The sequence below is a fragment of the Bicyclus anynana genome, chromosome 21 (genome assembly GCF_947172395.1).
Source record: "Bicyclus anynana chromosome 21, ilBicAnyn1.1, whole genome shotgun sequence".
Classification (NCBI taxonomy): domain Eukaryota; kingdom Metazoa; phylum Arthropoda; class Insecta; order Lepidoptera; family Nymphalidae; genus Bicyclus; species Bicyclus anynana.
In genome coordinates, this window is record NC_069103.1 from 9,432,991 (window position 1) to 9,454,787 (window position 21,797).

The following is a 21,797-nucleotide window of genomic DNA, read 5'->3' on the forward strand; positions in this document are numbered from 1 at the left end:
TTATTAGCGAAAACAATAGTTAAATCAAAATATTTATTAAAAAAACGAGAAAACCAAACTAAACAAACTAGTATCCAGAGCGGTAAAAATTAAAAAATAAAAGAATTATAGTCTGTGGTGTAGTATGGTGGTGCGGCCATGTTGTTTTTTTGCATTTTGTAATTCACGGATCTGATAAATAAACCATCCTAAATTAATTAAAATACCAGGAATATTTTCGCTTCGCTGATATGATTTTGTATAACACATACTAATATCTTAAAATTTGATTCTTGCTTGTGGAGATTTTGGTAAGCAGTTTGCTGTTGCCAATTTAGCATTGCGTGTTCTCTTGACACGGTTTAAGAATTGTTTAGAAAGTTGCGCTTAACATAAATTCAATAAACGAAGGCAGGAAAATGACTTCATCGGAAGTATCCTATACTAATCGCAAAATAATATCCGAAGATTTGTCAAACGTCGAATTTGATACTAGCGAAGATGTTGAAGTCATTCCAACGTTCGACTCCATGGGCCTCCGCGACGAGTTACTGCGAGGAATTTATACTTACGGTAAACCTAATTAAAACTGTTCATTTAATAGTCTAAAATCCAATAACCCCCAATTCCGACTATTGCTGTGTCTGCTCTTAACCTCAGACGAAGTATTTAGGGACCTGCCTTGCTAGACATTATACCTCTGTCAAAGTATAAGATCAACGATCTAACGCGGTTATAAAACTTTATAATCGATGTTTCATTATTGTAACCATATTCATAGTATAGAGAGCTCCCTAAAAAAATGCTGGCTTGTGTAGTTGAATGAATTGAAATCTTAAAAATAGTTTTTAATTTCTAACTTTACATCAAATTTGTAATAAAAACAATATCTAAAATAATCGATTCTTCAGCCAGAATAGCAAAACATTTAAGTACTTAATTGAATATTCTGTCTAATGAGATTAAATTGTGTGTTTATTTGCAAATCATAAGAGAAGTCCGAAATTGGGCCCACTTTTGAAAAACTTTCAAAATAATACTGAAATGTAAAATTTAATAAAAATCTTGGATTTTTTTCTAGATTGATAGATCTACTTTATTAGAATTTTAGACAAAATAATATTGGCTGACAGGGAAAATAAGCTGATTTCATTATTTTCATACTGATCCAGCTTTACAAATTCATATTTCACTGATTGACATTGGTTGTGGAACATCTACAAACCAGTATACTTTTTAAAATTATCGTACAAAATTTGGCTGATGTGTGAGTTTACCTTGTCCCCCTCAAAAATGACAGACAATTTTGTTGGTGAATTTGGGTGTGATACTAGCCCTTATGTATTTAGTCTGAGCTCTTTACCTAATCTTCTTGCTACAAATATTGGTTCTGTACAAATAGAATTATTTATACATAGATCTATGATTTTTTTATGTTAAACAAAAGTAATCAACTATTTTATTAATACTCCATCTGAAACTGTTCTTGATCAGTGCTAAGTCTCCTTAATTTATTATTGGCATTAAATTCACTACTTACTATTATTACCTTGAGATCTTATTTATATTTGTTTTAGGCTTTGAAAAGCCATCAGCTATCCAGCAAAGAAGTATACAGCCAATAGTCAAAGGCAGAGATGTCATTGCTCAAGCACAATCTGGTACTGGTAAAACAGCTACATTTTCAATATCCATCTTGCAATCACTGGACACAACTCTTCGTGAAACGCAAGTGCTGATTCTTTCCCCTACTCGAGAATTGGCTACACAAATTCAAAAAGTCATTCTTGCTTTGGGAGACTTCATGAATGTTCAGTGTCACGCTTGCATTGGAGGTACAAACCTTGGAGAGGATATTAGAAAGTTGGACTATGGTCAGCATGTTGTATCAGGGACCCCTGGTCGAGTTTTTGGTGAGTAGTTTAATTATTTTGGTATTTCACAAATTATGTTATATTAATTATTTAATAAAATGATTATAATCAGTGTAAGTTTTCAACCCCATTTATTTATCATTACATTTTATGATAGTGATAGTCAATGTACCTATTATAGCAAAAATAACTTGAAACTTTCTAACCCTAATTCACCCTTACTCTTTCTCTTTTAGGGACATAAAGTAGCCTTAGTTCTTCTCCAAGGCCCCATTTATTTTAATACAGAAAGACAGATTTACTTTATTACTTTCGCATTTATAATATTATGGATATATATTTTATTAAATTGATACAAAGCTGATTGCTTCCATCTGTACATCCTCAGAGTCTATCACTAATTTTATTTCACTAATATTTTTAGACATGATAAGGAGGCGTGTGCTTCGCACCAGGTCCATCAAGATGTTAGTACTTGATGAGGCAGATGAGATGTTGAACAAGGGATTCAAAGAGCAGATCTATGATGTCTACAGATACTTGCCGCCAGCCACTCAAGTTGTTCTTATATCTGCTACTTTGCCACATGAAATACTTGAAATGACTTCAAAGTTTATGACTGATCCTATTAGGATTTTGGTAAAACGGTAAATATTGTTATAGTATAAATTATATTATTCCACAATAATGTGTCATTGTACATTTACAATAACTAATTAATTGTATCTCTTCCAAGTAAGCCATATTATACTACAGCCTTTCTTGAAGAGTACTGTTTACCAACAAACAAATTAAAAATGAGGGTATAAATTACTAGTCATTTCACACCTAATAATAATTCTTAAATTAATGAAAATAAATTTGATTAATAATCTTACTAACTTAAATTACATATGGTTAAAATATTTTATATAACATAAACATATCATACATAATTTTAAGTAAATAAGTTATGAAATGACATGTGTTTTCTACTTTCATTTCTAATTTCTTTGTTGGTAAACAGTATTCCTCAAGAAAGGCTGTAGTATAGACTATACAGATAAAAAATTAATTTGGAAAGAATTGAGCTAATTCATCATCATCATCATCATCATCATCATCATCGGCTAATGGACATCCACTGCTGGACAAAGGCTTCTTGCATGGACTTCCAAACGAAACAGTCTAGAGCCACCACCATCCAGCGGCACCCTGCAACCCACTTGATGTTTTTGATCCACCTAGTGGAGTGTCGACTAACACTATGCGTTCCTTAGTCCGGTCCATCAGCTCTTCGAACTATGTGGCCTGCCCATTGCCACTTCAGCTTCACAACTTGCTTCAAATTCACCAAATTATCATTACTCATATTATATTTTACTTTTCAGTGATGAGTTGACACTAGAAGGCATAAAGCAGTTCTTTGTTGCCGTGGAGCGTGAAGAATGGAAGTTTGATACACTGTGTGACTTGTATGACACCCTCACAATCACACAAGCGGTGATCTTCTGCAATACCAAGAGAAAGGTAGACTGGCTGACACAAAAAATGCAAGAGGCAAACTTCACAGTGAGCTCAATGCATGGGGATATGCCACAGAAAGAAAGAGACAACATCATGAAAGAGTTTAGATCAGGACAAAGGTACAATTACTTAGACATCTTTACATAGTAATAATAATGATATGCTCCCGACCGGCTTTTCGGTCATGGCAGCAAATCTTATGGTGAGAGATTAACCATGTACGCAGGAGATATTATAGTGCACAAGTGTGTGAGCAAGCACAGTTGCACTCTCTGTTCCCTTACTCTCAAAATCCGATGGGACGGCTTTACGTGCTCTCTGAGGCACAGGGGTGTACTAACACCGCCAACTTCCCAACTCCAGCCTGCTATTGAGTTTTTTTCTTTTAAGAAAAACCCCAATAATCTATTTTTTTTTTGACTGACCCGGGATTCAATCCCTGGACCTCATTGTTCGTAGCTGAACCAGCTAACCACAGGACCAATGAGGCAGTTAAATCTTTACATAGAATAAAACCACTAAAAAAACATTTATAACCCCCAAACTGCTGAATAGGTTTGGGTGATATTCATTTATCTTGTATATCCAATCTGCAATCAGTCAGCATAAGTCAGTCACTATAAGCAAGTCTGTCAATATCTTTTTTGCAAGAGTTGTATGAAATTTGTCACTCTTAATTATCTGGTTATTTTTAATTCCAATATTCCCAGAGAAAGTAATGTAGGGGGTGAAATCATTCATTGAACAGAATGGGCATTAATTTACAATATTTATTACCTTCCTTATCTTCTAGTGCAGTACAAAATAACCTAATAATAATATTTAACTACTTAAAACCTGAAGATTTTGCTTGGTTGAAGATGCTAATTCAGGAACTATTGTTTTTAATTGAGAAATAATTAAATAGCCATTTAATAGACTATATAACATTCTACTTACTATTCTACTGACTAGTGTCAAATTAAGTGATCTATTTTAATTGTATCAAAATCATTTTTCAAATGCTATAAATCCCTCTTTAGTTAATTGTATTTTATTATTAAGCTTAATTGTTTTGTTTGCAGTCGAGTTCTCATCACAACAGATGTATGGGCAAGAGGTATTGATGTACAGCAAGTGTCCCTAGTCATCAACTATGACTTGCCCAACAATCGTGAATTGTATATTCACAGGATTGGTCGCTCGGGTCGTTTTGGCCGCAAGGGTGTTGCCATTAACTTTGTCAAATCAGATGACATCAGGATTTTGAGAGATATTGAACAGTACTACTCAACACAAATTGACGAAATGCCTATGAATGTAGCAGATTTAATATAATGGATAAGATTACCTTCATTATTTTATTTACTACAAAATAAAACTTGCACAGATAAAAATGTGAGAATTATTAAAATATTTGATAAGATCCCTTCTATATCTGCAGAAAGAATCAATAATATAAATTATTACTTACAATTTTCAAAACAGTGGTTATATAATTTTTTTTCCTGTACTCTTGTGTTAAAGCAGTCAGTAAAGTTGTAGTATCTGCAGCAAGTGTTATACTAATAGCATTAACAACTGAGTCTTAGGGCCATAAATCATTTCTCTATATCTATCTCGCTTGCACTTATGGGTCTTATGGAGCCGTCTAGTGAAGGGTGTAACAATGAAAGACATATTATCGATAAGTAAAGTTTATTATCGTATCTTGTTCACAAAATTAAAAAAATTAACAATATTTGATTTAATATAATACATATTTCATATTATATAATTATTAACTAAATAAAATTAATCTTCATCTGAGTCTTCATCATCAGAATCTTCGTCTTCTGCCAAATTTATTATATATTAGTATCCATAGTGCGCAACGAGTAACACATGAATGTATTTATTTAATTGCAGTAAACACATTTATAGCAAAAAAAATACGCAATGCAATTACATTAGAAACCGACCAATCAGAATCGTCCAAATCATTATTGACTCATCATTAGCACGTGCGCAGGTAGCCGTTTATCGATAATTAGGGTGCGCAGGTAGCCGTTTATCGATAATTAGGGTGCGCAGGTAGGCGCGCTGCACATTCCTATCTTTTTTGACTTTTATGACCGGACGACTCAGATGATAATGCGCATACTATAGTACTATGGATGTAATATTTAGATATTGATATGCCTAGATCATGCCAGTGCTCACCAATGTTTATATCAACATTATATATAAAACTTATCCATTCTTAGTTCATACTTCTGATCACAGATAACACACTTATACCTTCTGATTGAAATTTGAAAAAATTACATGGGATTAAAGCTAAAGCACATTTTGAAGAGGTGAAGTTCACTTCACGTTCACTGTCAATAGCATAGAAGTTAATAAAGTTACGTTAAGTGGACTACTTGATATTTCATTTTTTTTTAAATAAATTTAAACATAATGAAACTTGTCTTATTTAACTCCCTCAACTAGGTACCTCAAGGTAGGTAATATACCTACAATAGAATTAATTACGATTTATAAAAAAATAAACAATCATATAGAATTTAGAAATTTATTTTTCAAGCACAGCAATTTTTGTATAACAAATTGTCATTATCTGAAATGAAATTAACTACATGAACCTACAAATAATGTTACAGTCATAGGAAATATTAATGATCAAACCTAAGCTCTTGGAATGTTAACTTAATCTTAATTATTTTAGCTGGCACTTCATTAACAGTAACAGTGCTTATGAAGCTAAAGATGTGATGTTGCACTGCAAAGCATAAACATATAACTAAATATATTAATTATTCATTGTATTCCCTCCAAAAAAGCACCGTAAGTGTGGACTCATTTGATATCATAATGCATTCAGTGGACATTAGTCCAGTCAAGACGCAAACACATTTTATTTCTTGAAATACCAAGTAAAAATGATTTATTTTAAGTCACCGGAAATGTATGATTCCTAAGAAATGTATGCAATACCAATGCTCTATAGGAAATCTATAAAATATTGTTTTGTATTGTTAGTAAATGGAAAAACTAAAGCTTTCAGTGTATAAAATACTTAAACCATGTTAAACTGAAAATATTATTCAATTTTTTGTCAATTAATTATTTATATTTAATTATTAATTTATAATTCTCCCCAGAGTTTTTGTTTAAGTTACATTCCAGGGTTCAATCCCTAGATTCCAGATGATGCAATACCCTCTGCTATCCCCATGTACATCTTGAACACATTACATTCCTGATTGCTATTAAGATTTGTATAGACTCCTAGGTAATGTGTCTAGTGTGATTTATTTCATGCATTTATGGGCACTATTTTAGGAATTTTATTATACATTTACTAGGAAGTGGATACAATTATTAACTTGTTGGGGGAAAGATGATTACATAATATATATGTCCAATTACATATACACTAAAATTATTACTTTACAAGACTATGAGTAGTGTATGTAAACTATCAGACTAAATAATATGAATATTATACAAATTAAGCATTAGGATTGCTTTAATTTTAATTCAAAGAAATATTTGTCACTAACAGTGATACTTAAGTAAACCTTCAAAATGAGAAATCTGTCTGCCTGTTAATTTTTAGCTGCTTGCATGTTTGCCAACTAGGCAAAAGTCACTTTGCTGGTGTGTTGTAGATAAAACAGATAAATGGTGTTGTTTGGATACCAATTTAGTTTAATGTAATTATTCAGAATGTCAATTGTGTTACTTTTTATTATTACACTTATAACCATTTATGCTTTCAGAATTTCAAATCATTAGTTCACATAAACATTAAGACTATTATAAAAGCTACATTATTAATAAATAACTAATATCTACAAAATTATGTGATAGTATGAATAAAATATTGTCTAAATTATTATACCTTTAAAACTCCTCACAAGTTCAAAATAAATTTACATAAAAAAGTTCTTTTGTTAAAAGATAAAATACACATCGGTTACTTATCATATATTGATGTTTGAATTAAATTACATAGATACAGTTTCATTGTATTACCACAATGTACAAAATTGATTTTGTAACTAATAAATTTAACTTATAACTTAGTATATACACAATATAGGTAAGATAATTGTCTACAGTTCTGTAGACTCAGAGGTGGCAAAAGCATCCCAACGCCTATAGATAAAAATACCTATTGCACCTACTAACAGAGCCACAAGAATTTCTGTTAACTGATCCAAGAAACTAGTGGTAGAATCTGAAGACTCCATGACCTGTGGTGTGAACTCTATGTTCTGGGGTTCAGGGACAGGTTCAGCTGGTGGTTTCACTTGCTCCTCTTCACCTTTGAATGCTATTTGATTAAGTACAGTCTGCTCCTCCTCAGTTGGAGGCTTTGCAGCTGTAGAGGACAGCAGGGCTGTGACGTCACCACACTGTGGACACGCCCAACTGGTAGATTTCTTTGCAAGAGCTTTTCTTTCAGCTGGCGTGTAATCTAATGAGCCTATGGTACCTTCAGCTGGAGAAGGCATAAAAGCGATTAGTGCCAATAGAGCTGTTCGTATCGACCAGGACGGCTGCCAAGTTTCTGGATGATGACCAGAAATTGATAAACAAATCTTTTTATTAATTTCAAACCTGCCATTCGGTGTTAACAGTATAATATGAGGCGGATGCATTGGATACTCCTTAGGCAATAGTATCCTGCCATGGTATATGCCATCTTCGAAGTCTGTTCCCCTCGGGCCACGCACGGTAAAGTGCCACTCGAATAAATTATCTTCAAGGGGTCTTGCACAATATTCATCGGTGGCCTCTGCTAATTCTATTGCCTCTCGCATGAGGCGTTTTACACCAGGACATTTCGTGTTGTACTTCTCTGCCATATTGCAAATAATAATAAATATATATTTTTAATTACTTATGATTAAGAGCAATTATATACTTCTAATTTAGGGGAAAAGGAATGAAATCTGATAAGATTTTCTGAAAAGGCAATTAATAGCGATTAATGACGAATTCACAAAAACACCAACACCAACACAAATCATAGATGACAATTGGCAAATTGACAATGACGGAAGCTTTGCGCCAATCACAATTCAAGAAGAGTATTATCACAGATTAATAGGAATGTGCAAAGACAATTTTGTATAAAGTAAAAACGAGAAAACTATAGAAATTGGCAACTGTAATCTATAGATACGTATGTGATTGTAAACCAATCAGCAATGCACAAATGGTAGGTATAGATGATAAAATTACATATTTACAGAAGCAAAATTCCATAAGCTGCCTTCCGTAGACTACAAGGAACCAAATAGTATCGCCATGTCCGTCTGTCCGCGGCTTAGCGCAGAAACAGAAACTATTACTACTAGAAAGGCGTAGATACTCATGAGTATCATCATCATCATCATCATCATCATCATCATCATCATCATCATCATCATCAGTATCAACCCATATTCAGCTCACTGCTGAGCTCGAGTCTCCTCTCAGAATGAGAGGGGTTAGGCAAATAGTCCACCACGCTGGCCCAATGCGGATTGGCAGACTTCACATACGCATAGAATTAACAAAATTCTCTGATATGTAGGTTTCCTCACGATGTTTTTCCTTCACCGTTTAAGACACGTGATATTTAATTTCTTAAAATGCACACAACTAAAAAGTTGGAGGTACATGTCCCGGACCGTTCAAACCAATGGTCTAAGGTTCAAACCCAAACCCTCTGGAATTAGAGGCAAAGGTCATATCCACTGGGCTATCAATTCAAACGTTACGTTTTTTAGGGTATCTCCCAACAAATGGTGATGAATTTTTTTAGTCGTTTATTTCATAATGTACCTATCTCATAGTGTGGGGCACAAAGTGTGGGGTATCGTTGGATGGGTCTTTAAAAGTTGTGAGGGATCTTCTACCGATACTTTTCGATTCAGGGATCGGTTTGTAAAATATTAAGCTTTTATAAACTAATTTTTGTAAGGTTACTGTTACTCTACTAAATACTTAAGTTTGGACTACTTAAGTATTTAGTAGAGTGCTAACAACTTTTGGATTTACCACCCAAAAATAATTGTTCGTACTCGACTTAAATACTAAAGTAGTCTGTATGGATAATATAAGAGTGAATTAGTGTCCCTAACCTACCTACTGGCTAAACGGCTGTTTAAAATTACAAGGAAAAGGAGAATGTAACTAGGTATGCGAAATAATTTTCCGGCCCTATCGCAAAATCCGTTCTTAGTAGATACCTACCAACTATAGACTACCTCCCTGGCAAATTTCATCATTGTAGGTCAAGCGGTTTTCGTGATTTCGTGAGAATAACCTTTCGCATTTATAAATTAAGAAGACTAGCCGACGACCGAACATGATTTTCCCCGTTTTGGCCACATTTTTGATTGGTGCTTTGTTCATATTGGTCATAGCCTTAGACCATTAATAACATTATCAATGGTCTAAGGTCATAGCGTGATGTTATGTAGTAGGTATATAGCTTTCCTCGATAAATGGACTTTTCAACACAGAAATAATTTTTCAATTGTATCCGACGACCGAATATTATTTTCCCCGGTTTGGCCACATTTTTGATCGGTGCTTTGCTCGTATTGATCATAGCGTGATGGTTGTGGTTAATTAGATAAAGCCTTCCTCAATAAAAGGGCTTGATTATTATTTGTGGTCTGTGATTATTATTGATCTGTGGTTATTAATGTCATATATTTTTACTTTTTGTATTCTGTGCAAATCAAATGTTTTTTGTCGTCTGTGGCCGTTGTTGTAACCTCGTAACTCGTATTTTGTTGTTTTGAATTAAAAATTCCATCATTTACCTTAATTTTAATAGAATTTCGTAGAGATAATTAGTTGTGGTGTAGTGTAGTGTTAATTGTATCAAAAACTTAGAGTATGGATGGGCCACCTGGGACTAGTTCCGCAAACAGCGGACCAATGGGTCCACCGCCGGGTATGCCAAGTTTTCCTCCAATGCCACCTCCTTCTATGGGCCCTGGAGCGATTCCTCCACCGCCTGTGGGGCCGCCCGGAGGAATGCCCCCAGTCAGCTCAAATGCTGCTCCCCCAAATATGCCCCCGCCAAATATGGGTCCTCCGCCGGGTATGATGGGGATGGGACCACCCGGTATGGGCCCCCCACCTCCGCCTGGGATGGGGCCTCCTCCCGGCATGGGAATGGGTCCCATGGGCCCGCCAGGCATGCCGCCGCGAATGCCACCCGGCATGATACGTGGGGGACCGAATATGAAGAGTAACTTTAACTCACCAATGGATTTGGGTCCGCCTGGAATGGGTCCACCTGGCATCGGTCCGCCTGGCATGGGTCCACCACCTAACATGGGTCCACCTGGAATGGCACCTTGGGAAGGACAAGGTCCAACTCCGGGACCTCCAGGCTGGAGCCGGCAGGGAAGAGGAGATGGGCCACCAGGTTGGGATGACCATAACGAAGAGCAAGATGATGAAGATCAAGATATTGATGAATCCACTGTACCTCCAGGCGGCTCATTGCCATCACTGTTGACTATGAAAATAGACACACCAGAAGAGTTTAGGAATAAGGTACAGGTTATGCCAACAGTGACTGGTGTAGTGCTACCAAAAGCTTTAGAAGAAGCCCTCGCATATAAGGATCAGAGACAGGCTGCATTAGGAAGTGAAAATGATAAAGGTAATCTTATTACATTTTGATTAAAGTTCTGCAGATCAATACTTTTTCTGCATAATGAATAATGTTAACTATTTTTAAATGTTAGCTTTCGGTATTCTCTGTTGAAAACAGTATCTAATATATCAATGGTATGAGCGGAAAAGGGGAGAGTTAGTTAACTGTCAAGGATAACCTACATCCATCTGTCACAAGTCCAGCAATGCTAACATGCGACAAGTATTGATAAATACAGACACAATTTTGTCCAATAGCATCAGAATTGCCCCAGTCCCATCTCTTTTGTATCAACAAAATGAAAGAGATAGCAGTATTTCCATTTGTGTTGGCATTGGTTGAATTTTGTCTATATCTCTTCACAAGATTGTATTGTTGCTCACATGTGAAAGGCACAGGGCCCTGCCCGGAGTTTTTCCTACCATGGAATGGTAAGATATTTGTTCTCTTACTTGTTTCAGCCAACAGGCCACTGCAAGCCCCACCAGCTCCTGTGATCAGTACAGAGTATGATGCTGAGGAGGAGGGTGACTCTGACGATGATAACATCCCGGAAGCACCACTACCACCTGTTATTTCTAAGCAAGAGGTAACTTACAGCTAATATATATTTAAGAAATATATTTAAGAAACACTTTAACATCTTTTTTTTTTTTTTTTGTGTTCAGTTACATCTATCAGTGATCAGTCGCTTGACTATAAACTGAATTTTTCATAGCAGATCATCTTTCTTCTTTCTTCTTCTTTCTGGGCCGTTTCCGCACTTAGCCATTTGATATAGCAGATCATGTTTCTAGTTAAAGGTCACTCCATTAAGTGACTCTTCGTGTTATGGTCCTTTTTCGGGTATTACTGTCCACCACATAATTCATCCACAGTGGATCGCTTTAGCCTTTTGGTCTTACCAGGCGTGATAAGCAATTTGGCAAGACTATTTGTGTGTTCTTGTAGTTTGCTTTTGTGTTTTATGGCGTTCTTTCTTATTTCTTCCTTGACAGTCGGCATTTCAAGATACTCATGCATGTCTGCTGTTTTGGTGAACCAGGGGGCGTTTGGTATTGTGCGGAATACTAGGTTCTGGTATCTCTGGAGTTTTTCAACATTGGAGTGACTGGCTCGGATCAGCTTTAGAACACTTTTGTACATGAGTAACTTGTTGTTGAGTGACAGTCTGGAGTGGCGGCCGAGTAACCACATTATTAGTTGTGCGAATACGGAGCTCCTCTCTCTTCTTTTTTATATGAGCCTGCCAGGTCTGCCTTCTATCTAGATGAAAACCTAGATATTTAGCTTTGTTGCTCTGTGGTAGAGTCTCTTTACCAAGTTTTATCTCTGGGCAGTTTTCGGGTCTAAGTGTAAAAGTGACGTGAGTAGACTTTAACATCTATTCATATAATAAAACTAAGTTTTCCGCTGTGTCTGTGTCTGTTCTGAATAAACTCACAAACTCCAAAAAAAAAAAAAAATTTCATGCAGTTTTCACCAATGGGTATGTGATACATGAGGGGAAAGTTCCAAGTATTTATCATTGGAAGTGTCCAAAAATGTAGAATTTAAAATATGTAAATCAACTGGAAGTCTGTTATTTGATGTTAGGTTTCATTGTCGGAAAGTCTACTAGTTTATAAAGAACATACCTGTCAACTTGAGAACCTCCTCTTTTTTGAAGTTTGTTAAAAAGCTAAACTGACCTAGAAACAATTTGTGTTAATAATTATGCTCTATTATTTATTGATTAATCCAAATCTTATACCTAAATCTACGATATAGTGTCAACACTATACCAGCATTTGCTAAATTAATTTTTCTTAAAGTTTGCTTTTGACCGTCAACGTCTTTCATTGTTTTTGTCACAATGTTGTCCATGTAACTATTATAATGGTTCTCTTGTTAAGTTTGATTAATGTTTGATTAATCACAGACACAAGCTAACAAGGCAAATAAGAACAAACGCAAGAAGAAAAAGAAGAAGGTGGCTAAACAGAAACGTAAAGAGGCTAAACAAGAGACAGACAAAACAAACAACCAGAAGTCAAAATCAAGCAACAAAGAGAATGATAAAGAAGTTGAAGTTGAGTAAGTTAAGATTATTTTTTTTTTTTATTTTGTAATAATAAAAATCCTTACACTTGCTCTGTCACAAGGTCTGGTCTTAGCAGACATCTACTAATTATAAAATAACTCCCTGCCAAATTTCATCATTGTACCTCAAACATCAAGATAAGTTTTCAATATTTTTTCCTATATCGATCTTTTACTTTTATATGTAAATTATATTTGCTGTTCTAGTAGGATCTTACCAAATTTGGCTAGGCAGGGAGAACAACATGAGCGGTTACTTTTCAGCCCGGAAAATTCCATGGTTCCCGAGGGATTTGTGAAAAATTAAATTTCACGCGGACGAAGTCGCCGGCGGCCGCTGGTATTTTATATTGTTTATAAAGGAGTAACTTAGATTGTTATTATATTTTAGAGAAATTGAATTTTAAAAGTTATATGCTGAGATTATTGTTACTTTTTCTTATAGGTATATCCAAGAAAATATACAATTCCATGAAATGGAGCCCATGTACCGTCAATTTCATCGAATTCTGGAGTCTTTCAAGATCACAGAGAAAAAAGAAGATATTAAAGATGAGTTTGGGAAAGATGCTCAGACTAAACAAAATCAGAAGCCCCAGGAGAAGATCACCGATCAGTTTGCTGCTGATGAAGAGGCTGTTGAGGTTTGTTACTTTAAATATTATTTCTTTTCTCTTCTTGGCTTATATTTTGTGTTCAGTAAAAAACTATAATAGAGATGCTGTCTGTACAACTGTGTATGAGATTTAAATTACTTAAAGATTTTTAATTTTGAATACTTATTTGGGTGGCCTAAAAGAGATCAGAATTTATTTCTTTCAAATGTGATACACAAATATATTAAATTAGGAATATGAAATGTAAAATTGATTTTACACTGAGGTTTGAAAATTTTTCCAAATACAACATATGCAGCCACTGTCAAAACTTACAATACAAGTCAAATATTATATATGATTATGTGAGCTAATTATTTATTTATATATTTACATTTTATTTGTACACCACAATACAAGTATAAGAAGAAAAAAACAAATAATAAGACAGAAAAAGTATGGTACAGAAGTGGGATACAAACGGCTGCCTTATTGATACATAGCGATTTCCTCAGTGGTCGGTGTTTCGTGGCCGTCGGTCGTAATTACCTACATTTGTTCAGTCCTGCTGTAAGCTATTTAAGCAATTGCTTAGAGCATTTCATGTACAGTGGCATCAGAGATGGTTGAGAAAAAAATGAGCAATGAGAAAGTTAAAGCTATTTACATTATCTCGATTAGAGAGACGAATATCTTAGCATTCCATGGATTCCCCATGGGTCCATGGTGTGGTAGAGAAAAAAACTCTGAGCAGAGTCCTGAACTTGTGACTACAGGATGTAGGGTTAAGGAATTTCTTGACAATCAATCAACACTCCCCTTCTCTGCTCGTGTTGTTCTCTCTGCCTATATTCCCTGCATATTCTAGCTACAGTATACGTATTTACATTTTTAATTAACATTTTGTAGGATAGAAGGGTACACATGGGCTTAGGGCATCAAGTTACCATAATCCGGTTATTTGTTTGATGTTGCAGAAACACGCAGCGGATGAAAAGGAGCGTCTATCGAAACGCAAGCTGAAAAAGTTGTCGCGTCTGTCAGTGGCCGAGCTGAAGCAGCTGGTGGCGCGGCCGGACGTGGTGGAGATGTACGACGTGACCGCGCGCGACCCCAAGCTGCTCGTGCAGCTGAAGGCGCACCGCAACACCGTGCAGGTGCCGCGCCACTGGTGCTACAAGCGCAAGGTATGGACTGAAGCAGCTGGTGGCGCGGCCGGACGTGGTGGAGATGTACGACGTGACCGCGCGCGACCCCAACTCTGAAAACTTAGATTAGTTTCAATGAGTAGTTACCTTGCAGGTATCTTGCAACATGGTCATGTTGACCTGGTGCTGCAACCAGGATAGTCGCCAGAAAACCCGATTCTTTGAAAACTCACAGCTATTACGTATTTGGATTCAATAGAACTTAAAATCTACCCAAAGCAACCAACCCATCTTTTTGAGGGTTCCATAAAGGTATTTTTTGTGTAATTTATTATAATTATTAATATTTATATTTAAATTGCTCGTCTCTATTTACAGTATCTGCAAGGCAAGCGTGGTATAGAGAAACCCCCGTTCGACCTCCCAGACTTCATTAAGAAGACGGGCATTATGGAGATGCGAGCGTCACTGCAGGACAAAGAAGAAACAAAAACGCTGAAAGCGAAAATGCGCGAACGCTCGCGTCCGAAACTCGGCAAGATAGACATTGACTACCAGAAGTTGCATGATGCATTTTTCAAGTGAGTATTAGGAATGATTGAGCAGTAGATATTATTTTAAAAATTCACTCTTCTGTAGTGTGGATATTCTTAAAGTTCTCTGGTATGTTTTAAAAAGTTTTCTATTGGAATGTCTAAGATATTAAAACAGAAAATAATGTTTGTAACTTTATTTAAATTGCAGGCAATGTTAGATGATTATGTCCTCCAAGAGCAAACCGTGTAGTAAGGTTTGCTCTTTAAGTAATAATTACCTTGTCCACTCCTCCTTTAAATTATAACTCGTAGCTGTGTGGGATCTGTTTGTGATGATGGAGTTTCAATATCACTACACCAAAAACCATAAAAGATAAATATTACATTAGTTAACTTAAATAATAATAATTACACTTGTAGTTTTAACAGGTATAGGTAGTCCTACAGGTATAGGTATTATAACCTTGTATAGTTTTATTTATATTATTACTTACATAATAAAAAATAAATAAGCATCCTTATTACACACACAATAAAAAACATGGTATCATCAAAATGTGATCATAAAATAATTTTGATCTCATTAGGTCAAGTTTAAACACTAGACCACTTATCAGTCACTTTACTACTTTACTCAGGTGTATAGGTGACCATCACGCAAAGCAACTGTGATAAATAAATAAAGGTAAGCAATGTAAGGAATATATAATATAATATTTTAAAAATTTAGCTAGACTTACTAAAGAAAGTTTAGGTCCATGCTTTTTTATGGGACTTCACTTCATACTGATATCATGTAGAAAAGAGTTTGTACGTTTGTTACATTAACTACTCAACCTCATTGTTACATTTTGCATACACTTTATCAGAAAAACAGAAAACTTCAGTACAAAGTAGTTTTTCCAAGGGTTACAATATTAAAGGTTGTTTAATTTCACCACCTTCTGATCCACATCCACATAATATTATAAATGTGAATGCGTGTGTTTGTCTGTCTGTTTGTTAGTTTGTCCGTCTTCATCCGTCCGTCCAAATTTACGTGATTTTTTTAGTGGAGATAGTTGAAAGGATGGAAAATGAGATAGACTACTGTTTGTCTCTTTCTAACCCCTCCCACTTCCCTAAAATGGGGGGGTGGAGGTTTGTATAGCACAATTGTACGGTAGGGGTAGGGTAGGGTACGGTAGAAGTAGAGGTAGTGTAGGGTAGGTAGGGAAGAATAAGCACACATAAGTCAAAGCAAAGCTTGACCGCGTCCGCTAGTTTGACATAAAAAAAGGAATTTTAGACTATCCGATACTTATCAGGTGGTTAAACCGGCCCTAATAATAATATTAAAATAGTAATTTATTGATAATAATTTGTAAATAATGATTGGTATGACCAGATGGCAAACAAAGCCGCGCATGACCATCCACGGCGACTTGTACTACGAAGGCAAAGAGTTCGAGACGCGGCTGCGGGAGAAGAAGCCGGGCGACCTGTCCGAGGAGCTGCGCACCGCACTCGGCATGCCGGTCGGACCGGGCTCACATAAGGTAGGGCTTATCAACTCTAAACTAATATTATAAAGAGATAAGATTTCTTATTTGTATGAGAAATCTTATCTCTTTATAATATTACTTATATTATTTACTAATATTATAAAGGCGAAAGTTTTTGTGTAAACACACTTACACAAAAACTTTCGCCTTTATAATGTTCGTTCCTCCTTTACGCTGCGGCTACTTAAGCGATTTGGCTGAAATTTGGCATGGAAATAGATTTTACTCTGGATTAACACAGGCTATTATTTAAGATTGCTTTTCATCACGGAAAAATTCATCCGCGGGATTTGTGAAAAACTGAGCTAGTGTTTCTATATATCAAAAATTACTCGCCTGATTTTAATAAACAGCTTTAGCTAAGGAACATAGTAGCTAAGAAAGACTCAAATGGAAGAGGTTGGGTGAGGCCTTTGCAGATTATGATAAAGATCTGCAGAAAAGTAGCAAGAAACAAATTCAGGACTAGAATAAGCAATTATTTGTTGATTATGTAGTTGATATGAATAAAGGTTGTTATTATTATTGAAGTAAAACTTCTTTTTGCTCACTGAACTTGGGATATCAGCTGATGAATGTGTTACGAAGGCGAGGCTTTTACGTTGCCTGCTGCCATCTGCAGGCATAGTGTAACAGTGTTTGTTTTTTTGAACTACCAGTAGATGGAGTTCTTAGAGAACTTTGAAACAATCCCTTTTGTTGACCTGAGGCTCATAGATGGCGTTTTTTTTTTAATTTTCTACACTTGTTTATTTGTCTCTTTTATGTATGTAAAACCTAAAAAAACCTAAAATACCTATTTTAATATTATTGTATGTCAGGTGCCGCCGCCGTGGCTGATCGCGCAGCAGCGCTATGGGCCGCCGCCCTCCTACCCCAACCTGAAGATCCCCGGACTGAACGCGCCCATCCCCGACGGCTGCGCCTTCGGCTACCACGCCGGCGGCTGGGGCAAGCCGCCCGTCGACGAGGCCGGCAAACCGCTCTACGGCGACGTGTTCGGTCACCAGAGTCAGGGGCAAGATGTAAACGAGCCTATGTTTACTTATCCGTTTATTTATCCGAGCCTACCTTAATGCCAAACTCGATGACCTTTATCAACAAAACAAATTAAAATGAGGGTATAAATTGCTACCAATTTGACACCTAATAAAATAAAATTTGGTTAGATAAAAAAATAATTAATTGGTTGACCAATCCCAATTTAGCAAAAATTTTACACCTGAGGATAAATTATAAATGAAATGAAATGCGTTTTCTACCTCAGTTTTTAATTTGTTTGTTGATAAATATTCCACATCGAGTTTGGATTTAGTTAACATAGTTCATTTATTTTGCATTTAAATAAAAAACGGACGTCTCTGGACGCTTGACAGAAGAGACGAATATGTTAGCATTCCATAGAATAACCGTGCGGGTCCGGGTCCATCGCGTAGCAGAGAGAAAAACTACGAGCAGAGTCCTGGAGTTGGGACCAAAGACGGAATTCCTTGACAATCGATTAACACTCCCTTCTCCGCTCGTGTTGTTCTCCCTGCCAAATTTGGCAAAATTTAAACCTGCCGTATGCGTGAGAGAAAGGGAAGCCAGACATAGCAGCGCCGTAACGCATTACACTTAAATAATATTATTTTTATTCAAATGACACTATAGCAACTATTAATTGTGTATTTAAGAAAGATAATCTCTAGAATTTCGAAAAAAATAATGTACTACTGAACTATATACTAAATTAATTGCAGGATGCCGAAGATCAAGATATCGACAGGACAATGTGGGGTGAATTAGAATCAGAATCTGAAGAAGAATCAGAAGAAGGTATGCAAGTTTAATTTATTAATGCAACTAGGTAAACGTAGCAAACTCAGGTTTGGGGACTCTAAAGTTGTCTGGAGGACCGCGCGCGTCTCTTACAAGAGGTCGCATCCCATTTTCATCGTGTGCGGATTACACTTATCGATCATAATATAAAGAAAGTGCCGTATCTTTCTATTCAATATGTTCTTGTTTGTAACAGAGGAGTCGGAGGAGGGAGAGGGCGAGGAGGGGCGCGGCGAGGGCGAGACAGCGGCGGGCGTGGCTACGCCGGGAGAGGGGCTGGTCACGCCGCTGGGCATCAGCTCCGTGCCGCCCGGCGTAGAGACGCCCGACACCATCGAGCTCAGGAAGAAGAAACTCGACTCCGATATCGAGGGGTATGTGTTCAAATATACTTAACATATTCATTTACTAAGAACGGCTAAAACTCACGTCATACAACGTCCGAGTATGACCGACTGGTTTCGAACCCATACGGGTACACTTAACATGTTTTTAAAGTAAAACTTCTTTATACACGCTTTGAACTTTGGGAGTGAACTGGTGAATGCGTTATGAAAAATAATCGGGTGAGGCTTCTGCGCGTGCTGCCATCTACAGCCATATTTAAACAGTTTTTGATATTTTAAACTACCAGTAGATGGCGTTCTTAGAAACCTTTGAAACAATCCCTTTTTGCACACTTCTTCAAGAACCTGTTGCGATACAGTTATGCTTGAGGTTCATAGATGGCGCTTTGTTTTTTACTTTTGAAAGAAGTTTTACTTCAGTCTATCTAAAGCAGACTCGTTTTTTATAGTAATAAACTAACGGACGCTCACTACTTCGTACAGACAGATATATAAAAAAATATTGTGTTATTAACTATATCAAGCACTTTTGCAACATCAAGTCTGTCCATTTGTGGTAGGTCTACCACCGAGTCGGAATGCAGTTCTTAATATGAACGAAACTTATTTCTCTTATACTTTTTTATTTTAAACAATTTTTAAACACAATGTTAAAACTTGGTAATAAACAAGCGATCCCAGTTAATTTATGCCTTTGATACAGTGAACCAGTAATGCATGACACAAAAAAATGTTTTTTATACATAACTTTAAAATTTAAATTTTTCAGTGGCGATACCCCCGCGCTGTACCAAGTGCTGCCCGAGAGGCGAGTAGGCCTGACCGCGGGCATGATGGCCTCGACACACGTGTACGACATCAACGCGGCTAACCCTGGTAACTCACTGCTTTATGTTATTTTAATGATTAAATATTGTATACTTCAATTTTAAAAATAATATTAGCCAAGTCTTGGAAACGATACCTATTTTATCCCTTTCCCAAAGCTTTTCCAGCAGCTTTGTTTTTTTTTCTCAGCTGTGAAGTTATTATATTATAAAGTAATATTTTACGAATATTAACGTTGACGATGTTTTTAATATATATTTAAATACATTCAGTCACTGTCATTATGCATTAAAATAAATTTATTTTAATCCATATTTTCCATTACCATATATTTTATTTATGCATTACATCATAGAATAATGATAAATAAAATAATATGGATCTAAGCTCTAAATTCTCTCTCTTGTAAGAGGAAGGTGCTTGATTTTATTTATAAACTAGCGGATGCCCGTGATTTCGTCCACCCTTAGACCTTTGCCCCTTCTCTGACGTAAAATCTGTTCTTAGCGGAAAACTATAAACTACCACCCTGTCAAATACCGGCCGTTTTCAATAACCTACCCAAGATTACAGATAGATATAGCTATCCTAGATTATCAGTAACAGTCAAACTATCTTTACATAGTCAAACTATCTGTCAGTAGGTTATTGAAAAGCAGATAAGAACAAAAAAGATAGATTTTCTTAACTTTAGTAAGCGAAATGGCGGATAGATAGGTTATTGAAAACGGTCGTTAGTACGTTAAGCGGTTTTCGATATTTCGTGATTTCGTGATATTGCGTTTAGCTTTTGCTTTTATATATTTAGAAAAAGCAAGTCCATTCCTTCAATTTTAAACTATAATTCTGTTCTAGGCAAGAGAGCCGTGAGCTCTTCGGGTGCCACGTCAGAGGCGGCTTCAGGGGGCGTCGAGGTGACGCTGGATCCGTCAGAGTTGGAGCTGGAGCCCGAGGCGGTGGCGGCGCGCTACGAGCGACATCTGCGGGAGACGCGGCCCAAGGGACGAGAGGACTTGTCGGACATGCTTGCGGACCACGTCGCCAGGCAAAAGGTGAACAGATACCCTTGTTATTGTATATTATTTTAGGGTTCCATATCCAAAGGGTAAAACGGGATCCCATGGTTATAGATTAACAGTTTCGGCTGTAATCCGGCCGAAGCTGAAATTCGGTTTCGGCCGAAAAAACTGGTTTGGTCGGACAGTGTCAATTTAATTATCAATTAAGTATCAATTGGTGAGATACTCAATTTAAGTATTGCTGCCAGCTGCGCCACTTATTTTTATAAGTTTTGGTTATTTTTATATGTATATACTTCCCTTTCGTGCGTGAGTCCGACTTGCACTGGCTGGTCTAAAACTCGTTTTTTTTTTGTTTTATTGAAAGTGAAAAATCTTAAAACTGAAAAATCACACACTGATTGTAAACTGAAGAGTGTCTAGTATTCAAAAATATTAACAGGTATATTTTACTTGCGCAGATCGTCATTTTTTATAACCTGGACGGCATGCTTATGATATATTTGTACATGTATGATGAATTGTAATTATATAGTTAAAGGAATTTCGTGTTAAATCTGCGGTTGGTAAAGGTTCATAATTTAGGAGATTTTATTAATTTATATATGTATTTTCATATTAATAATATTATTTTTTTATTTACAGAATAAACGGAAACGCCAACAAAATACTGATTCCAAACAAGCAAAGAAATACAAAGAGTTTAAATTTTAGATTTATTATAATTTAATTACGTTAGTAATCTGATTGTGCAAAACATAATTATATCTACTATGTGACTATGTAATAAAATATTTAAATATACCTATATCTACTTAGTTTCATTTTTTTTTATAAGTAAACAAGTACCCTATAGTTGTGTGCTGTTACTATTATAC

The 21,797-nt window shown here is 36.1% G+C and overlaps 3 protein-coding genes across 3 annotated transcripts; 2 read left to right on the forward strand and 1 right to left on the reverse strand.

The window, feature by feature from the left end:
- Positions 1 to 99: 99 nt before the first annotated feature.
- Positions 100 to 5,786, forward strand: LOC112044353 (eukaryotic initiation factor 4A-III). The gene is made up of 5 exons (XM_024080175.2): positions 100 to 552; positions 1,557 to 1,892; positions 2,278 to 2,500; positions 3,224 to 3,478; positions 4,424 to 5,786. Exons 1-5 carry the CDS (start codon positions 399 to 401, stop codon positions 4,674 to 4,676), a joined length of 1,221 nt encoding a protein of 406 aa, XP_023935943.1. The 5' UTR covers positions 100 to 398; the 3' UTR covers positions 4,677 to 5,786.
- A 95-nt stretch (positions 5,787 to 5,881) lies between these two features.
- LOC112044354 (ubiquitin-conjugating enzyme E2 J1-like) lies at positions 5,882 to 8,395 on the reverse strand. The gene has a single exon (XM_024080177.2). The coding sequence runs from the start codon at positions 8,195 to 8,197 to the stop codon at positions 7,442 to 7,444; it is 756 nt and encodes a 251-aa protein (XP_023935945.1). The 5' UTR covers positions 8,198 to 8,395; the 3' UTR covers positions 5,882 to 7,441.
- Positions 8,396 to 10,069: 1,674 nt separating this feature from the next.
- On the forward strand, positions 10,070 to 21,729 carry LOC112044355 (splicing factor 3B subunit 2). Its single transcript, XM_024080178.2, has 13 exons — positions 10,070 to 11,004; positions 11,460 to 11,587; positions 12,920 to 13,074; positions 13,526 to 13,724; positions 14,654 to 14,863; positions 15,203 to 15,405; positions 16,748 to 16,898; positions 17,726 to 17,929; positions 18,647 to 18,722; positions 18,922 to 19,099; positions 19,842 to 19,948; positions 20,756 to 20,952; positions 21,565 to 21,729. The coding sequence occupies exons 1-13, from the start codon at positions 10,227 to 10,229 to the stop codon at positions 21,631 to 21,633; spliced, it is 2,655 nt and encodes an 884-aa protein (XP_023935946.1). The 5' UTR covers positions 10,070 to 10,226; the 3' UTR covers positions 21,634 to 21,729.
- Positions 21,730 to 21,797: the final 68 nt, after the last annotated feature.